This window comes from Equus asinus, chromosome 6 (genome assembly GCF_041296235.1).
Source record: "Equus asinus isolate D_3611 breed Donkey chromosome 6, EquAss-T2T_v2, whole genome shotgun sequence".
NCBI classification, from domain to species: Eukaryota; Metazoa; Chordata; class Mammalia; order Perissodactyla; family Equidae; genus Equus; species Equus asinus.
Window position 1 is genome coordinate 42,359,592 of NC_091795.1, and position 16,835 is coordinate 42,376,426.

The 16,835-nt window shown below is 50.7% G+C and overlaps 1 protein-coding gene across 23 annotated transcripts in view; it reads right to left on the reverse strand.

The window, feature by feature from the left end:
• Positions 1–16,835, reverse strand: part of DYSF (dysferlin) — a 218,231-nt gene that overhangs the window by 51,704 nt on the left and 149,692 nt on the right. For 9 of the 23 annotated variants that reach the window (XM_014836669.3, XM_014836671.3, XM_014836665.3 and 6 more), the window contains 4 exons: positions 12,224–12,325; positions 11,947–12,108; positions 10,718–10,883; positions 10,099–10,175 (listed from right to left, as the gene is read on the reverse strand). In XM_014836669.3, the coding sequence (XP_014692155.1) occupies positions 10,099–10,175; positions 10,718–10,883; positions 11,947–12,108; positions 12,224–12,325 (507 nt within the window). Of the gene's footprint in view, positions 1–3,660; positions 3,724–10,098; positions 10,176–10,717; positions 10,884–11,946; positions 12,109–12,223; positions 12,326–15,002; positions 15,045–16,835 lie in introns of all 23 variants that reach the window. The other 14 variants (XM_014836663.3, XM_014836667.3, XM_014836658.3 and 11 more) reach the window with 3 other exon arrangements.

Here is a 16,835-nt window from a genome sequence, read left to right on the forward strand (position 1 = left end):
GAGCCCACAAATAGACCCACACTTAATGGAAACCTGACATATGACAACTATCACTATAGATCAATGAGAAAGGATAGGCCATTCTATGATTATATGAATTCATTGATTATCTATATGGGAAAAATAAAAAGAAATCTAATCTCTATCTCACACTTCACACACACATACACACACAAATCAATTCCAGATGGAATAAGGACTTAAGTAAAAAAAGCAAAACTTTACAATTTTGAGAAGAAAATGTAGACAAATATCTCCTTTAAAGAATTTTTAAACAATAGAGAGATATGAATTGATAGCCCAAGATACCCAAAATATGTGTAATAGGAATTTCAGAGGAAGAGGGCTGAGAAATGACTTGGGTCTAGAAATTAAAGAAACTAACCTAATAAGTTTTAAAGAGCTGGTTCTTTGGATGAAAAACAACAATAAAATAGATGAAATGCTATTAAGCCTAATAAAGAAAAAAAGAGAAATAATACAGATCTATAAAATTAGGAATGAGGATGAAAACAGAACAGATACAGCAGCATTTTCTTTGATTGTAGTAATAGGTATAAATCCATATAAGGTAATAGGCAATAACTGGGGACAACCAAGCCACTGAATTAACTGAAGAAGTAGAAAGCGATCAAAGAATTCTCTCCAAAAACGGTGCTGGGCCCAGTTTTACAAAGGAGTAAAGGGCATACACATCTTATAAAATTTTATAAGATATGCATTTGCGAAAATCTTTTATAATTCAAAACTCACATAATATAACATCATTTTCAAGAAAAAATGATGGATATCCTGTTTACCAGCTAAACTATAAATACAATTCACCTGGCCACCACCCTTTAAGTTACATGACTGTTAAGCATTTTTTTAATTTAGGTTGATTCATATTATTACACATTTTGTACATAAAGCAAGACTATTAAGATGTTTATATCATGTAATTTCCAACTTGCATAACTCAAATTCATAAAGAGTGGCTCTAGTGTATTTTCAAACCTTTAAGAAATAATCATTCTCATGCCAGATTCTGTTCAAGAGCACAGAAAATGATAGTATGCCTCAAAAAATATTTTATGAAACTATTATAACCCTGATATCAAAGTCTAACAAAGACTATCTAAAAGTAATACTTATTAATAGAGGTGCAAAAATCCTAAATAAGTAATAAGTCTAACTAAATAATATATCCTAAAAGTTCTCCTTAGAAACCTCCCCTTAACCAGGGTTTATAAACGCCATCCTTCTTTCTGCTAACAATGAGACTAAGGTTGCGAGGCAGCTGAAAGCCGGCAGCTAGCCTAGGATGTCCCCTACAGCTCCCAGCAAAGGAACTGCATGTTTCCAGGAGTCAGCTGCTGGGTCCAAAGTCTGTTTATGCCAGTTATACTAATGTGCTAATTAGATCAATAAGTAAATATTACAAAAATGTATAAAATTTGAGTTTAAAAAGAAAGGGCATTTTACCTACGAAAACAAACTTAATGCTATTGATTTTTTTTTAATGATGAAAATTAAGTAGGAGTGAATCACGAAAATGGTGTGGGGGAGGGGGCCCTTAAACTTGAAAAGGACTCCACATTCAGATTCTTTTGCAGGTCTCATTAAGACCTCATCAAACTTGAATAAACCTAAAGGGAAGATCATAGATAATACATTTTGGATGTGGTTTATACCAGAAGGATGACATGACATTCAAACAGCAGATTCAAATTTCAAGAGGCCTTGGTATATGTCAGATGAGTGGCAAATGAAGATACATGGATATGGTTGGAAATAAAATGCTTATAGTGTGTGTGCATGACTTTTTATGAGTCTCTATTTAATCAACTTTTTCAATTAGCCAACCACCTGTCTGGATTGATTGGATAAGAGAACCTCAATTGTCGTAAACCACGATACCATGACGAATTGACTGACTTGGGTTTACCTCAGGAATGCAGGACAGTTATACATTATGTTAGCAGGACAATGGAAACAAAATGATCATCTTGATAAATGCCAAATGGCACTGGATAAAATTAAACTCCCATACCTAATTTTTAGGCTATGAATAAACTAATAATAAAGGACACAACGTTGACAAAATCAAGAATATCTATCTGAAACTACCAATTATTATCGTAATTAATGGGAAAATGGTAAAGGCCTTCTTGGGAGAATCAGAGACTAAATAAGTTTGCTCAGTTGCATCTCAATTATCAAATGTTATTCTGGAAAAAAGAATAAGGTGTAACTATTAGAAAGAAAGTGACATATTTATTATTGTTTGAAGAAAACAAACTTACGTACCTGGAAAACCCAACAGAATGAGTTAACAACTGTCAGAACCAATAAAGGAGCTTTATAAAGAGTCTGCTTCAAAGTAAATATACAAAAATATTGTTTTCTTATATTCTAGCAATAACTAGTTAGACAAAGTCATAAGAAAAAAAGATATTCCATTTAAATAGCAGCAAAGGCTATAAAATGCCTAGGAATAAATTTAACAAGAAATGGGCTGGACCTATATAAAGTAAACGAAAGTAACTCCTCTAAGGAACATAAAATAAGATAACAGTTAAAATTTAAAAATTAAATGTCCAATGATAGATAGTAGTTGAAACTTTATAAATGTCCATATAATGGAATAATATGTAGCCATATTTTTTAAAGAATATAAAGATATGGGAAAACATTCACAATGTACTTTTAAGTAAAAGAAGGTGCAGATTATAAAAAAAGTACAATATGATTCCAATTTTGTAAAAAAAAAAAAGTCTGCACATGTGTATAAAAGATATCTAAAACTGTAGGCACATCAAAATCTTAACAGTGCTTATCCCTAACTGGTAAGAATACAGGTGGTTTTAACTTTCTGCCTTATGCTTTTTTGTGTTTTCTGTATTTTCTACAATGGATAAATCAGAAAAATTTAAAATATAGATTGCTTCCTCCTAGAAGCTCCTCAAACAGCCAATACGGCAATGCCTCCCCTTGGCATCAGGAATGGAATTCAACTCTTGGCAGGTCCTATCTCTTATGCCTCCCCTTTAGTTCAGGGGCTCCCCTTGACCCTCAGCGTAGGACTTCATGAGTACATGTTGAAGGCTAGATGCCAAAGCCATCTTCCTGGAGGGATCCACGACCCGTAAAGATGACACCCAGGAAATCAGCCCAGGCGGACAGTAGGAACCCTACTGGACCTGCAGGAGAGCACCCCGGCAGACCTCTCAGAATCTGCTGGGGACAGCCAGGTTTCCTCAGTCACACACTCCCTTCATGCCTCTGGGCAGGGCAAAGAAGGTCAGTCTGCCGTTGCCCACAGAATCTTCTCATGTCCTATGTCCCAGCCGTCAGGGTCTAATCTAGAAACTCCTGTTTCCACTGGCCCATGCAGCCCCAACCAATCCCCACAGTCCTCACGCAGGTAAACAGGATGAAGGTAAATCCCAGGATGCACCAAGAGATAGCTCAGGGATGTCTGTTTCTGGGAATCTTTCCTTAGCTTTCTCCCCATCCCTCCATCCCTGCACTGGGCAGGTAACTTTTCTTCTGGAGCTCAGGAAATACTTCCTTTCTTCCCTTCCCACTCCCCCATCCTCTGTTCCTTTCCTAACTCCCTACCCACCCCCCGCCCCCCAGGGAGATCAAGGAGCCCACAAATAGGTAAATAATACATACATGAGGACTGGACGGAGAAGATGCCATGTTAGTGGGGGCCGAGCCCGACAGACCATCTGCAAGCTACAAATTAAACACGTTGGTTAGCAACAGGATTAGAGAAACCACTTCAGGGCAGACGGGACAGCCCTAAAGAAGCAGAGCTCTCCCACCAGGCACCCGCTGCTCTCCCTCCAGGGAGGCTGCAAAAGTTAGGAGGAACATGTACTTTAGGTTGGACAAGCCCAGCTCCAAACTCTGGCTCCATCACTTTACCAGCTGTGTGATCTTGGGCGAGCCCCCTGACCTCTCCGAGTCAGCATCCCCATCTGGAGAACGGGCACAAAGCCCACCTCACAGGGCAACAGTAAGTATGAATGGATGAAGGCCATGCACGCCTACTACAAGGCGAGGCACACGGCAGAGGCTCAGCCAACATCTCTCTCGTGCCCGCTTTCTCACTGCCCTTGGCACCATGGACTCAACGCCTCTCTCACATGCCTTCCTGCACGTCACACCTCCCATCTCAGACAAACACCAAGTTCCCCAGCATCCCTGGGGGTTTCTGCTAACAGCTGAGCCGCACCAACCCCTGCTTAGGCACAGTTCCTAAGCTAGTGCAGGTTTCTGAGTCTTCTCCCCTCAAGGACAAAAACAGGGTATCATATGGCTTCCCCAAAACCCTATATAAGAGGAGACTTAAGAGTCTTATAGTCCACATGCCACTGCTATACATCAGAGAGCTTTCTGCATCCTTTTCCAGCATCGAATCTTTGCCTGCAACCTTCCGGTACTGTGAATCAAGACTCTATAGGGTGAATCCCTGGGCTGCAGGGTCCAGCAGGGCCTCAGGGGTTGGGACTGGGGGTCAGGTGACTTTTTCGGAGGCCACTACAATAGGTAGTGATGGGGCTCTGGGTGGATGAGTGCCAGTCTAGGTGGACAAGGCCAAGAGATGCGTCCTAGGCAGAGGGGACAGCAAGTGCAAAGGTGTGGAGGAACAAAGAAGCTCAGCATTTGAGAGAGCAGGCTCAGGGAGGCAGGCTCTGAGGCAGGGGTAAGAGGAGATAAGGCTGGAGGGGTGGCGACCAGCTGGGACCCAGAGCTCCCCGAGGTGCACCCTCTCTTCCTTTGAGCCCGAGCAGGGGGGCTCTGGAGACCCCACAGGAGGCCAAGCCCCAGCGGTCCTCCCCTCCTCAGCAGGAAGAGTCTGGAGACACGGTCACCTGTGGGTCAGGAAGGCTCAGGGAAACACAGGGAGGACAAAGCCTGTGAAGGGAGCATCACTGAGGGGGGCCCTGGCCTCCCCTAAATTAGCTCTCAGGGCTGGTCAGAGCCCAAAGCACAGGCAGGAGCGCAGAATGGCCAATAGGCACCCAGCCAGGTGGTGGTGGGCTGGTTCTGGGGGCCTGGCCACGTGTTGGTGGGTGTGGTGCGACCCCTGGAATAGACCGGATGAACTCCACGTGAAGGTCCCCACTGCCCAGAGACGGGCCCGGCCAGGCAGCAGCTCTGCCCCCAGTTCTCATCCTGAACCTCACAGAAGCCTTATTGTTATTTTTAATACAGTTCGTTTTTAGAAAGGTGAGAGGGAAACCGGCAGCTCCCCAGAGCGAGAGGTAGAAAAAAATAAAGCTAAACATAGTGCTCCAAAGATCTGGTCCAGCTTCCGAAATTACACGTTCCCCTTTGGGATTGGGGCATAATTTGCCACTCCGGTTCTGGGAGCACGTTCCCACCTTCACGGCGTCCCAGAGACTATAACCGGAGCAGCCGGCTCAAAATTAGCCCAACCTGGAGCCGGGGAACAGCCAGCCCCAGCACCCACCCCCCACGGGTGGGGGGAACAGCTCTGCACGCCTTCTGATGCCTCCTCCAGGCTGGCCTGCACTTCCTGCATAACCCCACAGGCCCATCTCACACACACAAACGCACACACACTATCAACACACACACACAATCCACACACACCGTCCCACTGCCAAGCCTTTGCCCCAGCTCCTTTGCCCACCAGGAAAGCCCTCTTCTCCTCTTCACCATCCTAACCCCACCCAGCCTTCAAGGTCTTTCTCTCACCCACCCCCCTAAAGAAGCTTTCCTGATTCTGCAGCCCACGCTGACCTCACAGGGCCAAGAGAGTCCAAGATCTTGGTGCCCCAGCTAATAAAGCATCTTATCACTGTGATGTCACTCTGAGCACCTCATCTGAGATCTCTGCACACCTCTCATCTCCCTCCCAACCAGAGTGGAAACTTCCCAAGGTTCTCCTTCTCTTTATGCCTCCTCAACACACACATATTACCCACCCCCAGAAATTCTCCCTCTCTGCAGACTTAAGAGGAGACCCGCCTCCCCAGGGTGACCTCTTAGAATGACAAGCAAGAGTCACCCTTGACCAGGTGACTCCAAGGCATCTCAGTGCCTAGAAGGGGGTGGACAGGGGACACCACCTCTACTTTGAGCTTTGAGATCCCCTAGGAAATGGGAAGAGCATGCTCAGTGCATGTTCCTGCACACTGCTTCGCTCCCATCTTCATAGTCAGAACACCAAGAACTAGATTCACGAAAAAGCAGATTAGTAAGCGAAGACCCCAATATTTTTAAAGATAGAAATGGAGTCTGGTTCAGAGTCAGAGACAGATTCAGAGACAGAAAGAGAAGCCCATGGGGAAGGAAGGGATAGAGAAGGAGAAGCTGGCAGTGGTTCATTTGGACTGTGTTCTTGGTTGGAAGCAATGTCTATTTGTTCAGTATATTTCTAAATTTTCCAAATTTCATATAATGAACATATATTTATATAATCAGAGAAAAATGAACACATTGCATTTTTAAACAGAGCACTAGATGGAATGAAATACCTCCATGCCCCTCCTTGAGGACATAGCCAGACCTGCCCTCAGAAACTCAAAAGTCAAAGCCATGATCCCTGCAGCTTCACCTCCCAGGCTAGAAATGCCCTCGGGAGTTTGCACACGCACCTGCTCCCAGCCTCCCCCACCTCTCACACGCACTTACGTGCATATACACACACACACACTCACCCTAACCCCACTCCCAAGATACGGGTCTAAAATCTACACAAAGGACAGCCACGCAGACCAAGAATAGACTGTGGAGTTAATACGCACGAGCCTATCTCCTCCCAGCTCCCCCCACAACAGAGAAGAGATCAAGAGGCCAGGCACCCACCCACATGGGACCCTCCTCACCCCCAGAGACAGGTGCCAGCCTGTGAGCCCTGGAAGGCCGAGTGGACGATCTGCCTTTACACATGTTTTGGATCATCTCTAGAACTGGCCACTCTTGACAGAAACCAAAACCTTTCTAGAAACCTGAAAAATGCTCCACCATGAGTGTCAACCCAAGGACCTGAGCATCAGGAAAGAGTCTGAGGTGACAGTTTCTCATGTACGGCAGGCCAATCCCAGGAACTGGGCAGATGCTGGTGAGAAGGTTAATCAGGAGAGAGAAGGTGCGACTGAGGAGAGAGATGGGAAGGACCAAGACAGAAGCCGGAATTGGTAAGAGCATATTTGAAGGTGGGGAGCAGCCCTCATCTGGGTTCACAGGCAGGACCTGGGGAGCACGGCAGCGGGGGCCACATCACTACAAGAATGAAACAGGCTGCCAAGAAACACAAGTTGGACAAACAAGAACCAGATCAAATCCAAATTCTGCCAGACTCCTTGTTCCTCCAACCCCCAGAGGCCAGGGCCCTCCATTCTATCTGCACTGAGGGAGGGGAGAGGGGGTGAGAGCCCAGCCGGAACTATCTAGCAAACCATTTAGAACAGGAACCCACTGCCTCCTGGATCAGCCTCAGAATTCCTGGTCCTCCCAAGTGCCAGGGGATGTACAAGAGAGATGGAGTGAGTGAAAGATTCCCTGGACCAGCCAAATCGGATCAACAGATCTCAGCGAAAAACACAATACAAAAGCCATTTTCCCCAAAGCCCCCATCAGATCCCATCAGGTCAGGGCTTCCTAGAGACCAGGATTGGTCTCCCTCCTGGCCTTGGGGCTCCTAGAGAATAGGGTGTGTCTTCCCCATCAGGCAGGGAGCTCGATGAGGGCAGGGTCCAAGCCTCCTCCATCAGAGCAGGTGGGTCTCACTTCCTCCTTCTCCCTGCCCACCTCTGAGGCCCCATGAGCCCAGCCCCTCCCCATGTGGGTATGGCTCCAAGAGCCTAGATGCCAGCTCCCCACCCTCTGCCTGGCCAGCAGCGCTAGCCAGAGTGGCCATGTGCTCCCACAGAGAGCACAGACCCTGCTCTGGCTCAGACCCCAGCCCCAGTTTACTCATGTTGACTCCAGGAGGACGTCCAGCCTGGGCCTCCTCACCGTCTGCCTCTGGCTATGCTTGTAGCCAGCAGGACCCAAAACAGTCCCTTCCCATCTGAGTCTGTGGACATTTGAGGGCAGCAGACACAGAACAGAAACCCTGCTGAGCAAGCCCTGCGCTTCCCTGCACTGATTCAGATGGCGCGTTCGGGGGTGGAAAACAGGAGCCAGGATTAGGCGCCTGGAGTTTGGAGCTAATTGTCTGCCTAATTCAGCTACAAACACCCACCCAGGCCAGAAGGCACTAGCATTGCATGTAGCTGAATCCTGCATAGAACCATCTGAAATTTCCACTTGTGTTCACCCAGTCAAGAGAAGCTCGTCCATAGACCCCCTACAGAGAGTAAGCAGGTTATCTATCCATCCATTCATCCATTCATCCATCCATCTGTCCATCCATCCATCTACTTATCCCCCCACCCACCCACCCATACACCCATCCAGGCAGTCTTCATTGAATGCTTTCTCTAAGCCAGGTCCTGTGCTGGGCATTGAGGATCCGAAAAAAGATGCGCCCAATCACTGCCCTGAGCTTACTCTAGGGAAGATGCTGACCTTTACACACACAAGCAGGACCAGCAGCAAGTGCAGTGACCAAGATACAGGTAGGACTTGCAGGAGAAGGGGAGGGCCCAGGGAAGAATCCTGGGAGGAGGTGACCACACCTAAGTTGAGTCTCAAACAATGACCAGGAGTAGGCCAGAAGGTGTCCCCAGCAGAAAGGATGGTGGAGCGGAACCCTGGAGAGCCACGGAGCAGGCAGAAATGGAGAGCTCAGGACTCTGAGGACTCTTAGCATCAGTGAAACCATACAGAGAGACCTCTTATCTCAGCAGCAGCAAGACCCCAGGGCTGAACCCCAGAGATGTTCCCTTAGAAGTGGCAGAAAGGTGAAAAAGATGAGTGAGTGAGAAAGAAGCAGAAATCAGCGCTGACTGTCAGAGGAAAGCCCCCGTAAACACATCTCTGGGGACAGCTTTGAGGATCCTGAGCCCAACCCAGCACCCAAGGTTGTTCTCTTGCTCTCATGGCCAATATCTGATTGATGGTTTCAAGAAAACACAACCTCCTGAAGTGCCACCTCCTCCCTGGGTGAATAAACAGGCCATGGGCCTGAGGACACAAGTAATATCTACATAGGGTGGGAGGCTCTGTCTTCGGGCAGCCCAGGAATTCTGGGAGCCTGAGTGCCAGGGATGTGACCAGCATCATGCAAAGCTGAGAACAGGATGCCAATCTGGAACAGAGGGTGACTACCCGGAACAGAGGACCAGTTCAAGGCTGGTGCTCACGGTGAGGACTTTCTCCATCTCCACTGCAGGAAGGACAGGGTGGTCTCAGGCCCACAGGACCCAGAGCCACCCCAGGGCCCAAGGTGGGGAGCACCCTCAGTAAAAGACACCACAGACCTCCTGCCATGCTGCTTGGTGCTGGCATCTGTGTCACCAGCTGGCCCTAGGTGGCCAACCACATAGCAAAGGGATGCCTCTTACCTGCCGCTGGAGTGGATACCCTTGAAATAAGGCCCCTTCCCCTTCCTTTTCCTGGAGGTGGAGGGAATGGAGCAAGAGGGACTACTGGCTTGAACACAGAGCCCTCCTTTTAAGCTGCCTCCCAGGTGCCACCAAGCACAAGCCCATAGGTGAATCCACTCGCAAGGAGGGTCCTGGCCTGCGTAAGGTAATGGGGCTAGAGCACCCCATAGACGGCCCGGTCACTCCCTCCCCTGTCTTCCCTCTCTCTCATTTGCTCCCCCTACCCTGATTTCCCAGATGATCTCTGGGGGAAGCCCTCAACATGGTCCTCAAGGTCGAAGGGCCATTTTTCTCACATACTTTGGGGAAAAATGATTGAGTTTTGCCCAGAAGACCACACACAGCCTCCCCCTAACCTCTCCACCCCTCTCCCAACCAGACTGAAAGATCTTGCGTGGCTCCCTCCGTCTGTGCAGCATCCAGCCACCAGGGAGCAGAGGGAGACATCTCAAGGAGGCTGTGCGATACGGTAGGGAGGGGAGAAGGAGTGGGAAGAAATAAGGAAGGGAGGGGACAGGGACAATCGAGGCCAGCTCTTGGCAAGAGCAGGTGGCTCTCCCCGGAGACTCAGCACCCATCCTACCTGCATAGGGATGAGGGGCTCCTTGTCATCAATGTCAATGAGCACATCTTCCCCAGGACTGAGTAAGCTCACATCATCTGTAGGGGACAGGGGTGTGCAGGCCTGAGAGGAGGCTTCCCCAGGGGGCCCGCCCTTCCTCAGCCACAAGACCCAGTCAGGGAACCACGGTACAGAAGCCATCAGTCTCTCCACACTTCTCAATCTATGTCTTTCTTTTCCTCCCACCCAATGCTTCCCTCCCCTGTCTCTGTCTCTCCCATCTTCTTTCACGTTTCCTGTCTCCCCAGTTCTCTTCCTTCATCTCCTCGCATTTCTCTCCTCCCTCCTCATCTCACTGAATCCCTGCATGTCTCTCTCAACTCTTCCCCCCACCACCTCCCACGTCAGCCCTCGCCTCTCAGCTCCACAGGCATCAGCCACCCGCTCCTAGTGTGCCCAGCCCAGGGCTAGGTGACGCCCTGAGGAAGGTGAGGTTCCCATCCCTCTGGTCTAGCTGAGCAGAAACTGTTCTCACTCAGGTCCCAGGAAGAAGAGGGCCTCAGGTCGCACCTGCCCTGGTAAGTCCCATCTGTCCCAACCCTCAGCCCTGGCCCTCCCCATCAAAGGCCCCTCCCCGTACCTGGGCCGCCCTGTGGGGACGGACTCTCCTCTGAGTAGGGGTCACACAGGAAGCTCTCCAGGGAGCAGATGGTACACTGGCCCACCACAGGCCGGCGGCCAAACTGGCAGTTATCGATGACCTTGACCACGATGGGGGGACAGTAGAGCTCCTCCCTGGGCAGCATCTGGGCAGAGGGGGACGGAAGCTCTGGGCAGCCACCTGAACCCATCTCTGGGAGGTCTCAGGGGAGGAAGGGGCTCCTTCTTCACAGGGCCGGCCCAAGGAGCAGAGAGTGACTACAAACCCACACATAGCCCCCAACAGCCATAAATCCAAAGTGGTGGTCGGCCAGTGGGGCAGACGCCACACACCTTTTCTTTCTGCCTCCTGGACGCGGCATGCGGAGGCTGAGTTTTCCCCCACAGCTTCACCTACCAAACACATCCAGCTCAGCCCGACGTTAAAACAAGTCCACTTTCCCTGAACCCTCACTGGCAGGGGAGGGGAAGAGGGGAGAAGTTGGCCCAGGACTCAACATTTCTTGCAGACAGTCCCCCCCAAGTGGATACTCAAGAGTTGGCTTACAGACACAGATTCTTCTCCCCACCACCACCCCCCCAGCCCCAAAAGCACTTTGAACACAACTTGAAATAATTTATATGCTCTCCTTCGGTGGCGGCTCGTGCTCAGCCAAGAGGAGGCTCCTGTTGACAGCCACTGGGCCTGGAATTTCTATAGTGCTTTCATCTTGCAGACCATTTTCCTTTCCTCAGACTTGACTTACTCCGGCCACTAGGCCCAGGCAGCCCAGGGAGCTGGAAAGGGCTGGGGGCCTGAGGGCCGTGGCAGTGCGCCCCCTGCGGGGCCCGGGCTGAGGGACGACCAGGTCAGGAAAGGTTTAGAGGAGTCACTGAAGGTCAGAACCCCTGAGGGGGGCTCTGGGGACTGAGACCTGCCCTGGAAGGGAGAACAGACATGGATGGGTCTTGGGGATTTCTGTGGACTTGGGATCTGGGTAGGAAAGAGCAAGCTGGCCCCACTGGTGCTGCTCCCAGGCTTCCACTCTCCCAGTGAGGAGAGCGTGAGTCCTTCCCCCCCCGTTTTCGGAGACAAGTGAGGTGGGAGACATCCCATGACCTCGCCAGGATCCCACAGGGAATCAGAGCAGACCCCTAGGCTGCTTGGGGCCCTGAGAAAATTCCAGGCACATGGACTCTGGAAGGGGACAGGAGGGAGGTCAGGCTCACCACTTCCATGAAGAGGGTGCAGACGTCGAAGTTGGGGTTCTTCTGGAGGTTCCTGATGACACAGGACTGCACCGTCTGGCCCCCACACTCCACCACGAGGCTGGGGGAGGAGACACTGGCCAGGTGGTAACTCTTCATGTTCCGCAGGCCCCATGCCAGGATCTGGGGACACAGAGTGAGGAGAGTGGCTGGAAAGCCCCAAGGCTCTGGGAAAAGCTGGGGCAGGAAGGGAAAGGGCAAGGCTGCCCCCAGCACCCCGCCCCAGGGCTGGGCTCACCTCGATGGCCGTCCGCTGGAGAGCTGGCTTGATGTTCTGGGGAACCATGTAGATGTTGGCCTCTCTCTGGGGTGGCGGGTAGGGCAGGTCTGTGTCCTCTGACTACAGGGGACGGCAGGGAGAATGAGGACAAACGTGGGAGGAAGACCAAGGCAGAGAGACAAGAAAGGAGGATAGACAGGACAGAAAGAAGGACATGGATGGAGAGACACAGGAACAGAGAGGCAACAACACAGAGGAGGACAAATGGGCAGGCAGAAAGGAGAGAGCCAAGTCAGTTTTTGCACCATCTTCTCCAGGATCACAATTTGAGCACCTTGGCCCAGGGTTCAGGTCACCCTGTTTCAAATGAACCCTAGGTCGCCCCTCCTCCCATAATGCAGGCTCTGAGCACCAACGAGCTGCTCAGGATCTCCCCATCCCTGACACACACCCATGCACACACGCGCACACACACACCCACTCCATCCCGGCACGTCCACTTTAGCCCCTCTCAGACCCAGAGAGGACCCTGTGCCCTCCCGCTGGCTTGGTTCTCCTGCCTCCTGGCTCAGCCCTTCTTGACCTGTCACTCACCCTGGCGTTCCATCTCCACCCCACACCACACCCAGACACCTGCCAGCCCCAAAGCCCCACCTCGTACACCTGTCCACCACGAGGACGGCACACCTGCACTGTGAGGCAGAAGGAGCATCTACAACAGAAGGGGATATAGACGCCCATCATCCACAGGCACCAAGGGACGCTGCTGGGGGGCTCCTTCAGCACCACAGACCAGAGACGAAAGTGTCAACTCTGCCTACGAAGGGTTTGCCAAAAGACGTGGGCAAGAATCCCCAGTGATCACGAAGAGATACAGGGGAAGCAGGTACGGCTGTGGACTAGGCAACTAGCAAGGCCAACAGAGGTTAGGAACACAGACTGCTCCACCAGTTATTGTGTTAAATCCGTTATTTCACCTCTCTATATGGCTCGATATTTCATCTATAAAGTGGTTATTAAAAGTTATCAACCTCTAAAGGTTTGTGTGAAGCTTGAAGAAGTCAACGCAGCACTTAGAAGAACGCCTGGTTCATGTAAACTCTTAACAAGACTACCAGCCCACGTGGCACCTTAGTGACAATTAGAGAAATATGTCCCTTTCTTAAGACTCCTTACTCCCATGTCAGAAAATTATCATATTTGACTAGTTTATTAGAACCAGACACTTTACTGCCACCTACTGGAAAAATGTTATAACAAATACAAATACATGATGTCTGCACTAGAAATGCACCCCCTTAGACACAGTGTCCTTGCGAAGTACACAACCTGCACGTCCATACAAGGAGGCCTTTACTCCCAGGCAATTTTAACTATAATTAAAAGGGCTGTGTTGGACACCTTACAGAGCTTGCCTCACGTAAGCTCATTTAATAAACAACGGAATCACCAGATTCATTCTCCAAGTGATCTGCTCTGGGTTCCTTTTCAAAGGACGGGCCGTCCATCTACAGATGCGCTGACATAGATGGTGGGAGCAGCTGGAGCATGGAAACACACCAGCTTCCTCCTGCCTCCATGAATCACCTCACAACCAACCCCAGCTGTCACTCCTGCCCCATGACACACTGATGACGCTACACTTCCCCGACCTATAGTGGTAAGAAGCTCATCTCTAGACTCAGACAGACCTCAGCTCTAGTCCCAGCCCTGCTGCTTCCTAGCTGTTTGACCTTGAACAAATTACTCAGCCTCTGTGACTCAGTTCCCTCATACGGAGATCCAGGATAACACCCCCCTTACAAAGCTGCTCTGAGAACATAGTGAGAGAACAAATAGAAGGAGCGTCTGGCACACAGGAGGTGCTTAATAAACAGTAGTGACTATAACGATTACTGTGTTGTCAGTGGTGCCACTGTTTTTACCATCAGTGTTGTTGATCTCCTAGGGTGACTTCAGGAGAATTGAGCCATCAGAAGCATCTCTCAGAACAACACTGGCTTCATAATTATCCCTAAGTCACCAGGGCATGAAGAGAAGGAATTTGTCATTTTCCTCTAGACCCACGATCCAGGTGACGTGATGTAGGAAGCACCTACACTTTCAGTCTGGCTGAGGGACCAATGCGTCAGGAGGAGGGGTGACGTGCAGGGCCACATGGGGCACAACTCCAACGGGTGCTGAGCACATCACAGTCCTCATGAACAGTCCCTGGAAGGTGGAGGTTGGGCCTGAACAGCCACCACAGTGCCTGGCTGCAATGGGGACACCTGGCTTGGGGTCCATCTTTGGCACTCCAAGGCCACCGGCTACTGTGGTTGTGCGCCAGGGGTTGCCTCTTTAAAGGAAGGGTCTGCTGAAGGCCCTCTCATGGCCTGTTTGTGGCCTGCTCGAAGCTGATGCCCAGCCCAATATAGGCCCAGGGCCAAAAGCCCAAGATGAAAAGGGGCAAAAAGAAGGGATCAGGGAGGAAACCAAGCCAAGCTCTGCGGGGTATGGAGGCAGAAAGTCCACGCCTTTCTCAGTTGGTTGCAACATTCTCCCAAAATCACCCAGGAAAACTCATTAACATATTTCCCCCAGAACATTCCTCTCCAGACCCCCAAACTCTGGGCAGCATCCCCTTGATTTCTTTTTATCCCTCCTTTCCACGCTCCGTCTTTCCTTCCGGGCTTCCTTGAGCTCCGTGGTGAGGACGTTCCTCTCTATTTGCTGAGGGCCGGGCTCCCGATTTTCAGGAACCTGGTTACAGAGGAGGACAGGGAACAAGAACCCCAAGAAGGCTAGGCTCCAGTACCGTTTGGAGGAGGCCCTGGAGGAAGAAGGCAGGTGCACACAGCTGTGGAGCGCCAGGCCCAGTGGAGGCAGGAGGGAGAGACAAGCAGAGACAGTGGTTAGAGGGACATCCGCGTAGCAGCTTCCTCAGCACGAGGCCACCATTGTCATCTCAAGGCCATCTCCGTCCACCTTGCTGCCCCAGGACATCCTTGCTCCCTGCCATTTCTTTCCACTCCCCAAGATCCCCGCCTCTGCAGCCCCCCTCCACCCAGCTTGCAAGCTGCCCCCACAGTCCTCTGTCCCCCTCCCCATTGTGCACACCACACTGCCCGGACCTGCAGAGTTGACACTGTGCATCTACGCCTAATGCTGTCTGGCTCCCTAACCTGGTCTTATCCATCCTCCCCAATTTCTCACACTCTCTGCTGCATCTTTTCCTTCCCCATTTAAAGGCGCTCTTTCAGATCCATCCCTGCCCTGCTCTCTGTCTCCTCTCTCTCTTCCTGAGGACTGCCTCCATCCACTGCCTCTCCCTCACTTCCACGCGGCCCTCTGCCCCGTGCACTTAGCTCTGCCCCCTGCACCCCCTTCCCAGAAACTTCTCTGGCCAAAGTCAATCATGTGCTTGCAGCTCAACCCAAAGGCCACTCCCAATAATCAATGCATACTGTACTCTGCAGCCAGGGGGATCTTTCTAAGAATGTCACCCTCTTTAAAACACTTCAAAGGTTCCCGCCACTCAGGATGAAGTCCAAACTCCTTGACATGGCCTCCAAGACCCCTCCTCTTCTAGTTCTTTCTAATTTCTCCAGTCTCATATCTCACTGGATAACCTTCCCTTCCAGGACCCAGACAGTGATGAGCAACCCCCGCCGACATGCTCAACACCCGCCCTCTGAACACTGGCAGGTGGTAGCAAGCACCATGCTCTCTTTACCTTTGAGGCTTGGAGCTTGCTGGGCCCTCTGTTGGAAAGGCTCTTCCACCCACTTTATCCAGCTACCTCCTACTTAGACTTCAGATCTCCATTTGAATCTCCCCTGCTGCCCTGAACTTAAGTTAAGCACCCCATGGCTCCCACAGCAACTTGACTCACTCCCATTGAAAGACATCACCCTGTGCCATTTCTACAAGTCCATCTGTCTGTGTCCCTGGTTAAACCAGCAATTCTGCACACAAGGACCACAGTGGAATGCCCTGTCCAATAAATAAAAGTTTATAAAGGATAACTGAAGGGAGGGAGGGAGGGGTGGCAGAGGGATGAATAGGTAGGTGGATGGGTGGGTAAAGAAACAACTCCAACATACTCTCCTTTCCTTCCCAACACTCCCGTCTGCTCCAACCTGGCGAAGCACGTCAGCATTGCCAGGCAGGGGGGTGGATGTAGACTTAAAGGGCCACCAGGACATCCTGACTCCCCGTCCTATGTGTGACAGAGACTCTGATGATCACAGACCTCAAGGGCAGCCATACAATATAAGCCTAATTAGATGAAGCCACACTTCACCACCCACTTCCTTGCTCACCCTCCCCCCTACCCTGAATGCAGGGCAGACCTGGGCTGCTACACGGATGGGGTCCTACAGGTGTGCAGGGCGTTTACCAAGCCAGCGCCGACCAAAAGGACGAGGACCCAAGGACAAATGAGGCTCTGTCCCCGTCAGAGCAGAATCCACCCTTTGCCCCCTTTAGTATACCTTTAGTGGCCAGTTCAGCACAGGGAGCCGAGGCCCTGAGCCCTGAGCGGGGCTTCCTCCCCCAGTCCTAGGGCCACCACACTAGACATTCATTCCCAGGGTAGGGGGGAGTGTTGGCAAGCCCCCCCCCCCCCAGCCACCTAGGCCAGTCCTGT